General features: G+C 49.9%; 5 protein-coding genes across 5 annotated transcripts; 3 read left to right on the top strand and 2 right to left on the bottom strand.

Moving 5' to 3' along the window:
• The first annotated feature begins 290 nt into the window (after positions 1-290).
• GGS22DRAFT_29427 (ARM repeat-containing protein) lies at positions 291-3832 on the top strand. Its single transcript, XM_047966731.1, has 6 exons — positions 291-469; positions 683-851; positions 917-2259; positions 2310-2588; positions 2644-3199; positions 3256-3832. The coding sequence occupies exons 1-6, from the start codon at positions 458-460 to the stop codon at positions 3624-3626; spliced, it is 2730 nt and encodes a 909-aa protein (XP_047817197.1). The 5' UTR covers positions 291-457; the 3' UTR covers positions 3627-3832.
• Positions 3833-6338: 2506 nt separating this feature from the next.
• On the top strand, positions 6339-7726 carry GGS22DRAFT_166767 (NAD(P)-binding protein). The gene is made up of 2 exons (XM_047961900.1): positions 6339-7014; positions 7070-7726. Exons 1-2 carry the CDS (start codon positions 6597-6599, stop codon positions 7594-7596), a joined length of 945 nt encoding a protein of 314 aa, XP_047817196.1. The 5' UTR covers positions 6339-6596; the 3' UTR covers positions 7597-7726.
• GGS22DRAFT_166766 (protein serine/threonine phosphatase 2C) lies at positions 7727-9850 on the bottom strand. The gene has a single exon (XM_047961899.1). The coding sequence runs from the start codon at positions 9428-9430 to the stop codon at positions 7919-7921; it is 1512 nt and encodes a 503-aa protein (XP_047817195.1). The 5' UTR covers positions 9431-9850; the 3' UTR covers positions 7727-7918.
• Positions 9851-10523: 673 nt separating this feature from the next.
• Positions 10524-11426, top strand: GGS22DRAFT_190019 (ClpP/crotonase; the record flags this gene model as incomplete). The annotated part of the gene is made up of 2 exons (XM_047964931.1): positions 10524-10708; positions 10796-11426. 2 exons carry the CDS (start codon positions 10524-10526, stop codon positions 11424-11426), a joined length of 816 nt encoding a protein of 271 aa, XP_047817194.1.
• A 38-nt stretch (positions 11427-11464) lies between these two features.
• On the bottom strand, positions 11465-14071 carry GGS22DRAFT_195144 (uncharacterized protein). Its single transcript, XM_047965623.1, has one exon. It carries the CDS (start codon positions 13897-13899, stop codon positions 11503-11505), a length of 2397 nt encoding a protein of 798 aa, XP_047817193.1. The 5' UTR covers positions 13900-14071; the 3' UTR covers positions 11465-11502.
• Positions 14072-16690: the final 2619 nt, after the last annotated feature.

Genomic DNA, 16690 nt, shown 5'->3' with positions numbered 1-16690 from the left:
AACTTAAGTAGGTCATCGCTCCTTGGCAGCCTTGCTCATTTCATGCCCCATTTATTGCAATGCCGCAATGTCCATCTCGAATAACTCTGCTACCACTTTGTCAGCAGTACCATAACCCATAATCCATAATACATAATTTATCGTTATCCCCTCCTTTTCACGCTCACCTTTTGAACTGGCAGCCTAACATATTCTTTGTTTTTTTGTAGTTCCATATAGCTAGGAAGGCCTTCTCGCATACATACGGCGTATATATTAGATTTCGTCCTGTTCCATCTCATTTGCGACCTTCAGAGAGATCGACCATATATCACGATTGCTACACCGCGAATACTACCTTGCCGGTTTTAGGAGATCCAACGCAGACGAGGCAGCGCAAGACGTGTTTGCCTGCACATATCCGCTCCGTACTCTCCGTTCATTATTTGAAGTATCAGTCTAGGTCGAAGGTGGAGCCATGACTACAGCAGTGAGTGTTTCTTCTGTTCACTCGTGATCATCCATAGGGATACCTATTAAGCACAACCGTGGTTCGGTCTCTCTCCCAGCCGGGGTACAAGTAACAGATTCAGGAAGAGACGTTACAGTCTTTTTAATAGCTTAACTATCTACCATTCATTGTCTATCTGTTTCGTTTGATCTATCAACGATTGTTACTTTGCTAACACCTTTCTGCGAATAGACGCGGCCTAACGGCTTTCCTAATCTCGCCATGAATCCACCAAATGACAAGGCTTCACAGCCTCTCGCATCGACTTTTGGCCATTCGACTTGGCAATCAAATGGCATATGGGGAAATAGCGCTATTGGTGGTTCGCTGAACACAAGGAGAGATGTGACAGGCTCCAGAGGTAAGTGTTGTGTCCTGCAAGTAAGCAGAGATAGGCCTTATGAATGCAGCTAACAGGCACCATAGAATCGGACGAACACTCGCCCAGCGCCACATCAGGCTCCGCACAGTTGAACACCAACTCCCAAGCCGCACCATGGGTATCTAGAAGTGGTATATGGAACCAGACCGGAAATACACATCAGAATTCATCCTCAGGGGGCACTTCGCCGACGCGAACAAGAGACGGATACCAACACAGCTTCACTGAGCCCCCGAACAACTCTCACCTCTACCACCTACGACAGCCGGTGGGCCAAAATGGATCTGCAGCTCCAAGCCGAACCATGCCTCCTGGCCCATCGGATCTTTCCACGTCGTCGTTCAAGTACCCGGGCGGCTTCGGAGATTCCGTCGTCGATGAACGGGCTGGTTCTGGTTTATATGCGTCGAACGGTGGCTCGCAGCTTGACCTTGACACTTCGGGACTTTACCGACGCAATTCAAATGACCCTACGTATTCCAACCTTGGGCATAGTCGTCAAAACACACTTGGGTCGCGACAGGCTGATTCCGATGTACAAACCCCTTCCCATCGTTACGACAGTAACACGCACTTTCCGTTTGCCAAGCTATCGAAACCGCAGCAGACTCAACGTCCTTCCATTTCTGGTGCCTCAGTTACGCTGCCTTCTGAGTCGGGTCGTACCAACGCTTTCGCTCCCTTCGGGTCGGTCGATGCCACCGGCCACGATCTTGAGGATACTTTCAACCGGTCATTAACCTTGGAAGACAGCTCCGATTCCATGACTAACGGGTATGCAACTAACGGACATTTTAACCCGAACAGCCAACCGTTCCAGTTTAACCCCGGTTCGCAACCGTGGCAGCACGACCTAGGTAACAGTAACTCGCGAGCGTTCGGCCAGAACATGCAAGAATCCTGGGCAGAACCCCTCGCAGCGCCTTTGTACGGTGCTCGGAGGGCCCCCGGCGAGAGAGGATCGCCCGCGGGCAGTTCATATCGCGCTGGCATGAACAGCCCGAGAGCCTTCTCGGGAACTCCAAACCCCAGAGCTGACCCGTGGAGCAGACCAGGTTCGCGAGATCCAAGATTACTTCAGGATCTCGACAGAGCGCAGCATGGGTCGCAATATCTTCAACAACAGCAATCCGGATTCTATCCTCCAGCTTACTACAATGCTGGTCTATCTCAATTTTCGGCACCGTACGATCAGTATGTTCAAAATCCAAGCATGCGCTCTCAAGTGCAACTTCCGGGATATGGATTACCCGTAAACTATCCCATGCCTGGACTCCCGGTTCCTATTCGACCCAGCAGAGACCAAGATCCCGGCAAAGGTGTGCGTAGCGTGCTTCTTGAAGAGTTCAGAGGAAATGCCAAGTCCAACAAGCGCTACGAACTGAAGGTAGGGACATGATCGTCAAGCAGAAAAACGAATAACTAACGTAGGTTTAGGATATATATAACCATATTGTCGAATTTAGCGGCGACCAGCATGGTTCACGGTTCATCCAGGAGAAACTGCAGACGGCTAATAGCGACGAAAAAGACCAGGTTTTCCAAGAAATCCAGCCCAACACACTCCAACTCATGAAGGATGTCTTCGGCAACTATGTCATTCAGAAGTTCTTCGAGCATGGAAACCAGGTTCAGAAGAAGCTCATCGCCGCACAGATGAAGGGTAAGGTCGCGGAGCTTTCAACGCAAATGTATGCGTGCCGTGTTGTGCAAAAGGTAAGATTAATCCGAAGTCGCCTGCTAAAACTGGGTTGCTAATTAAACTAATCAGGCACTTGAGCATGTGCTGGTCGAGCAACAATATGAGATCGTAGAAGAGCTGAAGCCTGATATCATGCGGATCGTGAAAGACCAGAATGGAAATCATGTAATCCAAAAGATAATCCAGATGGTACCGGACCGTTGCATTCCCTTCATCATGGATGCTTTCCAAAGTCAAATCGAGTCGTTGGCATCGCACAACTACGGCTGCAGGGTCATACAGCGAATTTTAGAACATGGAACGGAGGTAGAGAAGAAGAGTTTGATGTCGGATCTTCACGCCTGCGCAGCGAGGCTTATTACTGACCAATACGGAAACTATGTTACGCAGCACATCATTGCACAGGGCCAGCCAGAAGACCGGCAGCAAGTCATCCAACTCGTTCTCCAGAAACTGCTGTTCTTTTCTAAGCATAAATACGCTTCGAACGTGGTTGAGAAGTCGATCGAATACGGGACGAACGAAGATCGGAAAGCTATCAGAATCCAGCTCACTGCTTTACACAGCGATGGCACAAGCCCGCTTCAGCTCATGATGAAAGATCAATTTGGAAATTATGTAATCCGTAAGTCTCATTATATTTCCTCCATATCGATGTGGCGTATATTAATCATTCCTTAGAAAAACTGATGCAACACCTCGAGGGACCGGACCGCGACTCCTTCATCGAGGAGATGAGACCTCACTTCGCAAACCTTAAGAAGTACAGCACCGGACGGCAAATCACGGCTCTAGATAGGTTGATGTCCGCGAGCTCGGTCATCCCAGGATCCGGCTTTGCTACTGCTTCCGGCAGTCCTACCACGCCTAGTCTACTCGTCGAAGTCAACTCATCCGCTCCCACCCCGTCTCTCACTATGGAACAAAACAGTCCCGAGAGCAGCAGTCCTCCAAGCACCAATTCTGGTATGGAAGAGCCTCTAGACGAAAAGACGACTAAGGCATCACCTCTCAGTTCATCTTGCCGAACTGTCCAGGTTAAGGAATCATAATTTCTCGCAGGCGCCTGTCACGCATCTACAGAATGTGTTTAGCATCTTCACCTTCCTCTCCCATAATCTTGTCTAGTTGCCTGAGCTAGATAATCATCCGCACATCATGTCTATCTATCACTGTTTTCGACGACTTGAAAATGACACCGGCGCATAAAGAACATAGCAATGCAAATAACATAGAAATCGAAGGCCTCTAGTCAAATTACATGACACCATACAACATACCTTACCACATAATACCGGGTTCTTAATGCTCAATTCGCATCAACAAGTTCAATTCTGATGTGTCTTTTTCACAAATTGGTTTTTATTGGTTTCCAGCGGCTGGTTTTAAGGAGACAGACGGCCGCTCCGAACCATCTAGGCTTAGGCGTACGGAGTTTGACAGGTTTTCGGGAATTTTTTTGGGATGTGGTTACAGGTCATAGGGCATTTGGGGCGCTTTAGCCCGGATGGAATAGCAAACAAAGCGGTTGGCCGTCACGGAGAACAAACTGACGGCGAAATGAACACACAAAAAGCAAAGAATTCACGGAATAGTGTTTGTATTTCTATCTATTTGACGGCATACACGTTGCCTGCCGGTATTTGAAGGGTATATCAACAGCCTAGATATGATCAATAGAATCGAATGCGTTTTCATTCAATATTATTATTTGTGTTGGGGAATCGTTTGGTGGCGTTTGATTTGGTGCTGATGGTACCTATGGTATGGTGATGTGAATATGCGGGTTTCTCGGGATCGACGATGACTGACACCTTGACAGGTTGTAAGTCGGGTTTGGCAGGTGAGTAAGCACTTGGAAGGGAATCAACCTTGCCATGCCATGCTATGGTATGCTATGTATCAGGAGGCGTTCGCTGATGGGACACCTCTGTTTCTGATAAAGTGCGGGATGTCTGTCGGGGTGGGGAGGGGCGTTTCGAAACATGCCGAAGGATTCGTTTTGGCGGAGCTGATGGCGATGGGTATAGACGTCATCGTCTTGGGGGATTATGTTATACTTGGCTGGTACTTATACTCGTTTATTCGTTCCTAGGTAACGGGTAGGTAACTACATATACGAACGTGTGTATCCGCGCATTGTATCCTCGCATACCTAGGTAAGTGAGTATGTAGTAAGTAGGTAGGTACTGCGTATAGGTAGTGTAGCGTGTATATCCACATTATTATCCCGTATGTACACGCATACATATGCCATGCATGTGCACTCCGACTACCGAAAATAGAACGTGGGTTATGCGAGGTCGTGAATTTCTAGGGGGGGTTAGAAAGGTACTTACGTAGGGCGGGCCAAGCGGGAGAGAGATGTGTAGGGCAGGACAGGGTAGGGCGATGGGCAGGGGCAGGGGAAGAGGATGTGGATGTGGATATGGATGTGGATGGTAGGGGAAAGAGGTAGGAGGTAGGTACATATGAAGGTGGGTTTATGGTGTGGGCGCCGGCGGATTGGGGCTAATGTATGCAACCCAACCCTACCGGGCTTAGGTCTGCGTCGCTGGTCTCGGATCCTTTCCGATCCCCTCACCTGTGCTGGCGGGATTGAGGTCTCGCGCGCGTGGGTTCCGGTGCTTTGGTGGCTGGCTGGATGTCCTAGTGGGTGTGCTGCGTGCTGTGTGCCTGGGTAGTACCGTAGTTGGGAAGAGGTACGGAGTAGGTAGGTCGGTATTGGGACTGGGAAGGGCTGGGCACGGAGTTAAGAGGGTGCTCAGTTAGGTAGGTGGAAGGTGTTGTGGTATGTCGATCTTTTGGAGCTTTGGGGGTGCTGCGATGGTTGTGGTACCTGTTTATTAACTTGGGAATTGGAAAGTCAGAGAAGTACTCGTGTTGTTGGCGCTTTCGTCGAACTATTGATGCCACTGTACAACGACACTGCGGGATTAGCTAGCTTGAGGAAGCTGGTCATCATAGTCATCCACTCCATCGTTCAAATATAGACGAGTAGTCAACGGCGATAGCTTAGGTGTGGTAGTAGAGCTACATCCAGAAAGCAAACCGAATCAAGATAAGACCGGTAATAGGCTCGGATGGGTACTATTTGTCAAGAAGGGCACCGGCGAGGCAGGCTAAGGTTCGAGCAACGCGAACACAGATGAGGCGGTTATCAGGCAAGGCGGATATTGTCCTTGTGTATGATCCTTAAATCTGATCTATAATTCTCACTACTCTCGAAGTATCCCCTTTCCTAAGAGGTTACTGGTTGAGCAAGGTGAGCTGCTGGTCAGATTCGGTCAGGTCTCGGTCAAGTTGAGTCGAATCTGGATGTAGGGCATAGGGATACAAAATGATTAAAATATTATCAACTCAAGGTAAAATCTATACAAACAATGCATATAATATGGGGTTTAAGCTGTAGGCAGAATCTAATAGCCCTTACAAATCTTCCCCTGGAATACTAGGTAGAAACGAACGGGATTGAAATCGTTACCGGGCGGAAAGAATATATGTTAACTGTAAGATGAGATTTCGTGCATAGGTAGACGCTGCAGCCAATCATTCGCAGTCTTTCCCCGGGTTACGGATGGATTGGAATAGCGAGTGCGGCGCAATACCAAGACCCATGAATCCCGTCTCTCACCGGGCTTACGTACTGGGATCTTCTCACATACGACATTAGCAGCTTCTAGTGGATATGATGCCATGTAGGCAGCAAATTAGGGAAGTGATAGGGTCGAATAAACGGTGGATATGCGGGCTGATTTGAAGAACGACTACCGAGTGTGGAGACAAAATATCCCCGGGCGCGCGGGGATGATGGACGTCGCCGGCTTGAGTCAGACGCCGAGAAGGATGAGATATATCTTCCTACGTATCCACATGTATAGGGGATGCAAAGTAGATGTATGATATATAAATTCAAGATCACGCTCCCTATCAACAATTCATCTTGGCAGAAATCTCAACAGTCGTAAACTTATCATACTCAAGAGTCAATATACCTAACTTAACAAAGTAATACCGACAAGATGGTCAAAGTTCTCATTCTCAGCGCAACGGGCAACCAAGGAAGTGCCACCCTCCGTGCTCTCCAGGCATCGAAGCAGAAGCACAGCATCCGCGCCCTAGTCCGCGATGCATCGTCCGAGAAAGCTAAAGCGCTCGTCGCCCAAGGTGTCGAAGTCCTTGAGGGTGGAGACTGGGACAAGGACGTCGCTTCGTTAGAGAAAGCCGTCGCCGGCATCGAGGCCGTATTCTTCATCTCAAACTTCTTCCCCGGCGACACGGAGACCGAAGTCCGCGGCGCAACCAACATCATCGAAGCCGCGAAGCGCAGCGGTACCGTGAACCACGTCATCTACAGCACCGTCGGCGGCATCGACTACTACAAGGAGCTGCCAGGTCTAGACACCATCCCCTTTTTCTTGAATTACTGGGAGTCCAAAAGTTAGCAACCCCCCAATCTATCCCGCATGTATCAAACGATCTAACCAACCCCCAGCCAAAGGCGAGGAACTCGTGCGAACAGGCGGATTCGCATACTACACGCTCCTGCGTCCCGTAGAATTCATGTCGAACTGGACAGTCGCAAAGATGGCCGGGTTCCAGTACCCAGACCTGATCAAAGACGGGGTGCTGCACACCGCGTTCCCCGAGTCCCAAATCATGGCGGAGATCTCCCCCGACGACATCGGCCGGACCGCCGCCGCGGCCATCGAAGCCCCCGGCACATTCGCCGGCGGGCCGACGCGCGAGTTACACCTCGCGGGCGAGCTGCTCGCGCTGAAGGATATAGTGGCGCAGCTGAGCGAGGTGACGGGGAAGAAGCTGAGCGTGTACACGTACTCGGATGAGGAGGCTGTGGAGGCCGCGAAGACGAATTTGTTGATCGCGGGACAGATCTCGCGCCGCGATTGGAAGGGGATGGCGAGGCCGGCGGAGGATTTCGGGTTGGGGTTTAGTACGTTCCGGGAGTATTTGGAGAAGCATCGGGAGGAGGTTAGGGAGTTGTATAAGAATGTGCCGTAGACCAGGTAGGTTAAGTTGCGCGGTGGTGGGTGAGCTGTGGGTTTGGAGATATAGGTGGAAGTCGTGAGAATATAGGTACTGTATGTGAACCGCGACGAGAAGCTGTAAATAGGTATCTAAGGCATCGATGTTCGGTAACTCATTATTCATGCTCGTTATATATCATATCTAACTCTTTTACTCATCCCGCATTTCCGCGCCGTCTACCAAGACCGCAAGAAACCAAAACGCCCATAATATGGTATGTATGATATCGAAACGCCTGCTAGTATGCACGACACGCATCCCATCCTTTTCTCTCCTTTTTTCGCTAACCCCTCACTTACTCCCCCTTAGCGGGAGCAAAGAAGACGACCTGAACAGTGATATCATCCCTGATATCTCTCGAATTCGGGTACCGAAACGTCAACGCCCCCTTCACCATCTCCTCATGCGCGCCCCCAAGCCCATTCCTCACCAAATGCACCGCCGCATTCTCATCCTGCACCGTCGTCTTCTGCTCCTCATACCTACAAACCCCCTTCCGTCCCAACACCGTCTCCCCAAAATCCACCGTCGGCGGGAACACCGGCTTCCCCGAGCCTTTCTCGCGCCACTCCACCCACTTCCCAACCAGCCCCACCGCCTCCTCACTCGTCATCATATCCCACAACCCATCCGTCGCCAGAATCACAAACGAAGGGCCCTTCTCCGGAATCTTCGTCGTCGTAACAAGCGGTTCGGCAGTCAAGTACGGGCCCTCTTTATACGCACCATAGCGCGCCGCAGACGGCAGACTAAGACCCGTGTAGCAGTTCCTAAGGGTATCTTTCAGCGCAGACGACCACTTCCACATGCCGTCGCCAAAAGTGCGGGACGGCTGCATGCCCCATACGCGCCCTTGCTTGACGACCTCCGGCTCGTCCGGGAACTGCGCTTGGATCCGCGCGATCTCGTCCTCGCTGGCCCCCGTGCAGTCTTTCGATAGGTCTGTCGCTACCCATTTCCCGTCACTGCCCTTCTGCCCTAGAACCGCGCGGCAGTCACCTGTCGATGCTACGGTGAGAGTCCGTGTCCGCGGATCTAAGAGCGTGAGGAGCGCACAGGCTCCTGCGTACGCGACTTCGAGACGGCGCGCCTTCTCTGGGAAGGAAAGGTCGCTTTCGATGGTTGCGAGGGCGGACTTGACGAGCGTGTCGTCGAGGGTCGTGAACGCTTTTTTAAGAGCTAGGTGTACGGCTTCCTCGCTCACTGGCTCGGCGTTGGTGAGTGAGCGGCGAACAAAAGGGATTAGATGCCGCGTTAGTAGGTCCGACATCTGCCACCCGCAGTGGCCGTCGAAGACACCCCAGGTCAGCCAGTCGGCGCCGGCCTTGTCGACTGGGTTAGCGAAGCGCCCGTGGATGAAGGCGTCTTCGCATGGGCTGTTCGAGGATACTTGGGTGCCGTCGTAGCGGGTTACTAAGGTCCCGCCCCCGGGGAGGGAGAAGGCGTGTTCGTTTAGTTGCTGTGTGACGCTTTCTGAGGTCGGGGTTGGGGTGTAGGTGATCTTGTCGGATAAGCCTAGTTTATTGAGGTCTGGGATGTTGAGGCTCTTGGTGTCTCCCTCGGTATTCGATATGGTGGGTGAGTTGGAAGAGTCTGAACTTTTCACCCCACGGGACAAGAACCAACTTGTGAGCGAAGCAACTGTGATTCCTGCGGCGAAAGATATAGCGACAGTGCTACTTGATGAAGATGACTTTGGTGGCGTCTCAGTGCTTATAGAACGCCTTATTGGTCTTGGCACAGGATGCGAGAGACGCGTCACCGTTGTGATCCGGGGTCTATGACGGAGAAGCTGGCGTGAAGACATCGCGGAGGACTATACATGTACGTATAAGCTGATGTCGTAGTGAAAGCTAGGTAGTACCTAGGTAAGTCCAAGTCTAAATGACTGCAATGGTGAGATGTTTTGACTGGTATTGTTTGAAATAAAGTCAAATTAAGTTTTCAGGTTGATACACGGAAAGCAAGATGTGAGTGAATGTAGCCTGGAGATATCGGTGAAGGCTGCCAGGCACCTGCATCTGTTCATATGCAGTGCAGTGCATATCACTAATCGCTAACCCCTTAGGTGCCTTAGTTTAGTGGATGCTTGGAAAGTGCGTAACCCGTGATGGGGGTTATTTCCTGCTGTGAAAGTTTAGGTATGTGATAGCGAGCCGCATGTTTACTGAGGCTTACTTGTAATTATGTCAGCTTATCAAGTCCACGATGTATAGGATGACTTATGAGTTCTTGAAGTTGAAGTGTGAAAGTTGACTGTAATTATGAGATTAAAGCGCTTAACAATTTATTATCTAAAATGCAGCTACCTCTCTAGTATGTACCTACCTAGTAGGTACATGTGCTTCGTAGCATGTCTTGGCAAAGTACCTTTAGCACTTGATAGGTACGGATGTACTGTATCTTCATATAACTGGCTGCCACGAAGGAGATAACGTTAAACCTAGTAATAGTACCGAGCGAGTGGATCCCGGAATCCTATAATGAGATTCGGAATTAAGAAGAACGTACATAATTGCCCGAGTTAATTGATTACAAGAATTCTGGAATAACCTTTTAAATCGTGGGGAAGGAGAAGGTTGGCGACGGCTAGCTGCATGGCGGGTCCTAAGGATACCGAGGTTCCCACCTAAACTAGGCGGGTTATGGTGGGTCGCGTACCCGAGGGAATGCTGGAACTTTATTTAACAACGTTCAATCTAACTTTGGCTTTCGGTCTTGGAAATACATAAAGATTAATCAATGCCGTTCCAACATCGTCCGGCTCCGTATAAAATATTATTTATGTCTCATACTTTATAGATTTTATATTGTGTTGTTATATCTTATATATATACCTGTCGTATAGCGATCAGTTACCATTTGTACTTAATGTGAGACCCTACCGAAACACAAGAGCCATGACGGATGTGATCAAGGTCGAGTACACCGGCCGCATCGCTACCATCACCATCGACAACGACAAGAAGCTCAACGCCCTAGGCTTTGACGGCTACTACAACATAGCCAAAGCTCTCCTGGACATAGCCCAACGTGATGACATCTACATCACCGTCTTAACTGGCAAGGGCCGGTATTTCTCAGCGTAAGGTTACACCATTCACTCCATCTCATCTCACGCCAAGCCCCGTGGTAGCACAAGCATGGATGTCACATCTCACACAAATCACAGCGGCGCCGACGTCTCGCTAGGCGACAAGAAGTCCGGCGCGGCGGACCAGGACACGTACAGGAGATGGCTGCGGGACTTCGTGTCGAACAACCTGAACCTGACGCGGGCGCTGTACACGCACCCGAAGATCCTGATCGCCGCGCTCAACGGGCCGGCCGTCGGGCTCTCCGCCGCCATCACCGCCTTCGCCGACTTCGTGTATTGCGCGCCTCACACCTTCCTGCTGATGCCCTTCTCCTCGCTCGGCCTCGTCGCCGAGGGAGGCGCTTCTTACGCTATGGTGCAGCGGCTGGGTATTAGTAAAGCCAACGAGGCGCTTATCCAGAGCAAGCGCATTTCATGCGAGGACCTTGTGAAGACGGGGTTTGTGAATAAGGTGTTTGAGTGCGAGAAGGGGGATAGCGATGGCTTTCTAAAGCAGGTTATGAAGGAGATTGACGATAGCATGGGCGATCATTTGAACAGCGATAGCTTGCTTGGCATCAAGGCGCTGATTCAGAAGCCGAATATCGCGGTTTTGGAGAGGCAGAATGTGGCTGAGGTGTTCGCGGGCCTGGATAGATTTGTCAAGGGCATTCCGTTGCAGGAGTTTGAGAAGATCGCGACGGGTAAGAAGAGGCATAAGTTATGAAGCATGTTTGTTTGGGTGGCATAAATTTTCATTTTTCTGCGCCGGCTACCATAATATGCGATTTAAGTCATGGGTATCATGCGAGCAGCCCAAATAACAGGCTTGTCCTCTTCCAATATTCCTCCGACGCCTTCGCCAGCTTGTCCTTGGCTCCGTTTTCTAGCCCCGTCTTTTCGAAAATTTCCTCTACAAATGTGTTGAATGACTCCTCTAAGCTAACGTCGGTACCAAGACATTGCACGATGAGATGGATGTCGTAGAGCCACTGAATGTATACATCATTGCTTCTCTCAGATTTTTCTTGTGATGGCTCCTCCTTTGATGAATCCTCTGCAGCTTCTGGAGCTTCTGACGGACCGTCGTCTTCCTTCTCCGACGACTTTTCTTCACTCGTTTCTTCTGTCTTTTGAACATCTGTAGTCTCGGAGTTGAGTTCCTCACGCCAAGCTTCGACTAACTGCTTACTAAAAGTCCGCTTGAGAACACGGACGGCGGTAGGCGTCCAGAGATCCAGACCTGCGTCTCCCATAGTCATGATAAGGCTGCGTAAAAGTTTGAATACGCCGGGGGACGGTTGTGCTGGCAAGGCTGGTTCTCCTTCCCACAAGGCTCGACCGGCTACATGCCTCCTCGCTAAGGTCGTCGAAGCAAATTCTTCCAAGGGGGAGACCGACACGTGAGCTGCTAACGTCTCATGTAGAGACGGTACATTTTCCAAGCCAAAAGATTTGATCTCTTCTAACTTAGGTAACCCGCCACGAATATCTCTTAGGATTCGCAAGAGATACATGGAAATAGGTCCGTTATCCGGGCTATCCGACGTAGATTTCCAGGCAGTACTTAAATGCTCATTTAAATCCTTGAAAGCTTCAATGATACTTTCGTCCAATTTCTTCTTGAGCAATTCCGGGTCGTCTTTGCTTAATAGTGTTTGTCGCTCTGTAATGACGTCCTCGTCTTCTATCTCTTCGATGTCGTCGTCCCAGCGTTGTCGTTTAAGCTGGCCGATTAAGTCACTAGCGCTGTCAATAACGTGGTGCCACGACTCGTAGCTAGTGACCACCCTGGCCACGGCATCGTTTCTCCCGTACAGACGAGAGATTACTTCGCGAGTGATATGGGTCGCGTTGCCCGATACATCTGTATCCAGTATCTCTTCATCCCACAAACTTTGGTGCTTGTCGGTGGTACCAGGGCGCCATGCTTCGAGTGTTGCGGTAACCTCAGATCCGACCAACTTGAGCTTGGCAACTTTAGCCTCCAAGTTGTGCAGGAGACGATCATCGATAGCTTCTCGTATACCGTTAAGCATGACTGACGGATCAAACCCTCGGGCCTTCCCCCCATCCTTAATCCAATGTTGAAGAACTTTTGTCCTTAGATCCACAATGGTCTTGAACTCGGAAACGTGCTCCAATGTCCTCCTAAGACCCTGAAGAAGGATTTCACCACCTTTCGTCGCCCAGCTCGTAAGCATTTCTTTGGCGTATTTTCCGTCCAGGTCGTCGTGTCGGATGAAGGGGGTAAAATACTGTATCTCCTCCCCACACCACTTCTCGAATACATCTAGTCGAAGGCCCTCTAATCCCTGGAGTGATTCATCCGCAAGCAAATGCTGCTTTTTGAGCCGAAGCAGCGCATCAGAGAGCTTGTTAGGCACTAGGGCTTGCACATCTAAAAGCGTCCTCGTATATAAATCAAGGCCCTTCAAAACGCTTTCAGTGTCCCTTTCCTTCTCACGCCCCTCAAAGTCGAATTCGTACGTGATAGCCTCAGCTCTCACACTCAGGAAATGACGCAGAACATCCCTCGCCCCGGAACTCGAGGCCAAGCTATACGCAGTCAAGGCCTTTAGAATATCATCCCGATTAGCCCCCTCGCTAGTCTTCTCCAAAACCTTTTCAACCGCCCTTAAAAGCCTCCTCCTCAACCCACCCAAACTCTTCTTCGCCGCCTCAACCGCCTTCCTAACCCCCTCCTCCACACCATCCCCAGCACCAAAACTCGACACCAGCAGGCGCTTCAAAACCAGCACCTTCGCCGCCAACACCAACCTATCACCCCTCCCCATCTCCCCATCTCCCTCCTTCTTCCCCCCTCTCAACAAACGATCCACAACCAACCCACACGCACCAAGTAGTCTAACCCTCGCTACATCCCTTACCCTCCCATCCCCGCCCTCCGCAAAGGTCCCCAAATTCCCAATCTTCCCCGCCACAGCAGCGCGTCCGCACCGGCCCCCCATCGACCCCAACACGTCCTGCGCGGCGAGCATGTCGGCCCGCATGCGCACGATGGCGTCCGCGGTCCCGAGGAGGTCGCGGTAGCTGTTCCCGACTTGGGTGCGCAGACGCGCGGACTTTTCGTCGATTTGTGTGTGCAGGGATTTGTGGATTAGCCGGATTTGAGGAAGTGTGTGGGCGCTGAAGATTTGGGGGGAGGTGGTTAGGGTTGTTGTGTCTGGGGTTGCCATTTTGGCGGGTTGGTGTAGGTAGGTGTTTAGGTCGGGAGCGGTTGTGTTGGGGGCGTTGGCGTGTTGGTGCGGTTCATGTCAGCTGTGCTGAGGTTCGGGTGCGGTTGAGTTTATGGGTTGGGTTGGTTCGAGGTGTGTACGGAATGGAAGGAAGCTTTGAGTTGAATTTCGGCTTTTGATGGTTGGAGCTTGGTGGTGGAAAGTTGAAAGTTGAAAGCTGTACGATTAGATAAGATAAGACGGCTGGAAGGAGCTAGAGACAGCTGTTCACCAACTGGCACAAGTACTGGTTTGGGGGCAATCACTCTTGGGTTAATAATGAAAAGGCAAGATCAATTATCTTTTATCATTGATGAATTCTCTATACTAAAAATTGTAGTTTTCTACATTGGCTCTTAGTTTAGCTTTGATATTGTGGTCTTCTATACCTTGGTGAAACGAACTGAGAGACAGTCTTAAACAATCCGTCCTGTAAATATTCATCATCAGAGATCCTAACTTAGTGTATCTAGCCCCGGAAATACCTAATACCCTATGATGAAAACATTCAAAGCAACACCTAACAAGCTGCATGCTCATGGAGGATTGAGATCTCGGAAGGCGAGTATGGAATAGATTTGCACCAGGAGTTCCCCTGAATGAAATATATTCAATTCAATTCGGCCAGCGCGAAGCGTGTGATCGAGACATGTTAGTGTCTTGACATACACCCCCTCTATATATCCGGGCATATGGAAATGCTAAGCCTGGACCATAATCCTTTGTATGCTGTGCTACCAACCTCTGGAAGATCATGATGTTAGCATATAGAATAAGAATGCTAGGCTTGTATTGCCTTCAGTAACACAAAACGCGATCCAGGCCGTTCTTTCTGAGGGCGTGACTCGCGATCTACAGGGCCAACATTCACCAGGCAGCCAGGGCATACTACGCACCTAAAATTGATTCTTAAGGCTGGCCGATTCACGGAAGTGCGGTCTACCATCTAGCGTCCCGCGGAGAAGCATCCGTACTAATTTCTACTAGCAACGTCATCCCCTACTTTTGACCGCCTGTGACTTGGTAACGAGACCTTGTCGAGGCTTAAGTGGCTGGATCCGTCGAAAAGGCTCGTGATCTTTTCAGAGCATCGTGAACAACGGCATCTTACTAATGTAAACCTTAAAGTAGTTCCTTAAGAGGCGATCAAATCTCGATGAATCCCCGGGTTTCCAGATCATCGGGCCATTTGGAGTAACGCTCGTGCTCATCAACTCGTTCGCAACATCCCCCCGCACTCACGATGAGCTTCGGATAGAACAAAGCTCAGGCTCATGATTTAATAGAAGTGTCGACGGTGTTGATATATTTTACGCTATGATGTATGTGCGTCTGCAAAGGGGACTCGCTAAATGTGCGGGGGAGCGAATCAGGGCGTAGTGATAAGGACTTTGCTAAATGGGAAGTAATACATATATACTATGCAGAATGAGGTTGGATGTGCATAAGTCTATAGAATAAGTATTCTTGACCAATTTGTCTTGGTGTGGCAGGCTCTCCCTGACTAGCTGATCGTCGGTACAACGAACCTAACGTATTATCATTGTGTTTGTTAACTGGTGATGTTACGGGCGAAGTTCAGAGATCGAAGCCAATCTTGCGTTCACGGGACGAAGGAGGAATTAAGGCATGGTGCGGGTATGCGAGGTACATCTCCAACTCCAAAATCTAGATTGATCTCGAAATCAGGAAAAGAAAGGAAAATCATGCAATTTCCAGCTTACTGCGCTTATGGAATGGCAGATACGGAATGTCCATGTTCGCTCATAACCGTTCATATTGGACGGGTGAGTTGGCAGAATGTAACTCGTGCTGTTTGGCACCATTTAGCGAGATACGAAGCGGGATAAATACTTCGTAGGCTGGTATCAATGTTGTTGTGGTTGGGCATTATCGTAATGTAAATTTGCCATGCTGCCTTGTAGATAGAATTGTACCGTTACCTGCCAACCTGCCAAACATGACTCATGCCAGTGCTTTGGAGCCCGAGCCCGAGATGTCGAAAACGAGACTTCATGGGAATGTCAAGGATTCCCCACAGTCTTGTTTGATATATTAACTTTGTAGATGGTGTAGGCATGGGTCGTGTGCGCGATACAACGTTTGGGTAGCAGAAGTTAGATAGACTTACTAACCTCCAGCTCATCACTAATGTAGCTTTAATCATTAGTTTCTATAGGCTGATTTCGCATCCAACTTTTCATCTACCAGAGCCCTGGAGATGTCGAATTAAGGAATGATACGGGTCGTGTTCGGGGTATTGACTTTGAATGCAACCTGGCATTCTCTGGAAATAACTTCATTAATAATAAGTGGTCTGTGAGTGACTCTGGTGGTCGATATTCAGGGTCCTGCCCCCAACAAACCCCCAAACACCTCGCCCTGCAAGGGCGGAGAGTGGCAAGATTCGCCGTAGCAGTGTCGCAGTGTAGGTACCTTCCAGAAGAATAGTAGCTTTCAATACGGTGAGAGCTGATTTCCTAATTTGTGGGGTTTCGGTTGAGAGCCACGCCTGGCAAGCCTGGGCATTTTAGGGGTGTCGGATCAGCCGATCAGTTGGAAACCCGCAACCCGGACTCACTCTTCAGCTACGTAAGCCCAGTGACAGCACATAGTAGGTAGGTACCTACCTTGTATTCGTAGGATATGTGCATATTAAGATCACGCCTCATCTGACAGGCTTGTGTATCAGCACATTTTTACGTACAAGTAGTTCAAATTGAGGATATTGACAGATGTGGCCTTTCAAGAT

The sequence above is a fragment of the Annulohypoxylon maeteangense genome (genome assembly GCF_022496945.1).
Source record: "Annulohypoxylon maeteangense strain CBS 123835 unplaced genomic scaffold GGS22scaffold_12, whole genome shotgun sequence".
NCBI lineage: Eukaryota > Fungi > Ascomycota > Sordariomycetes > Xylariales > Hypoxylaceae > Annulohypoxylon > Annulohypoxylon maeteangense.
The sequence above is the reverse complement of the archived record's forward strand: the minus strand, read 5'-3'. Positions and strand labels throughout refer to the sequence as shown.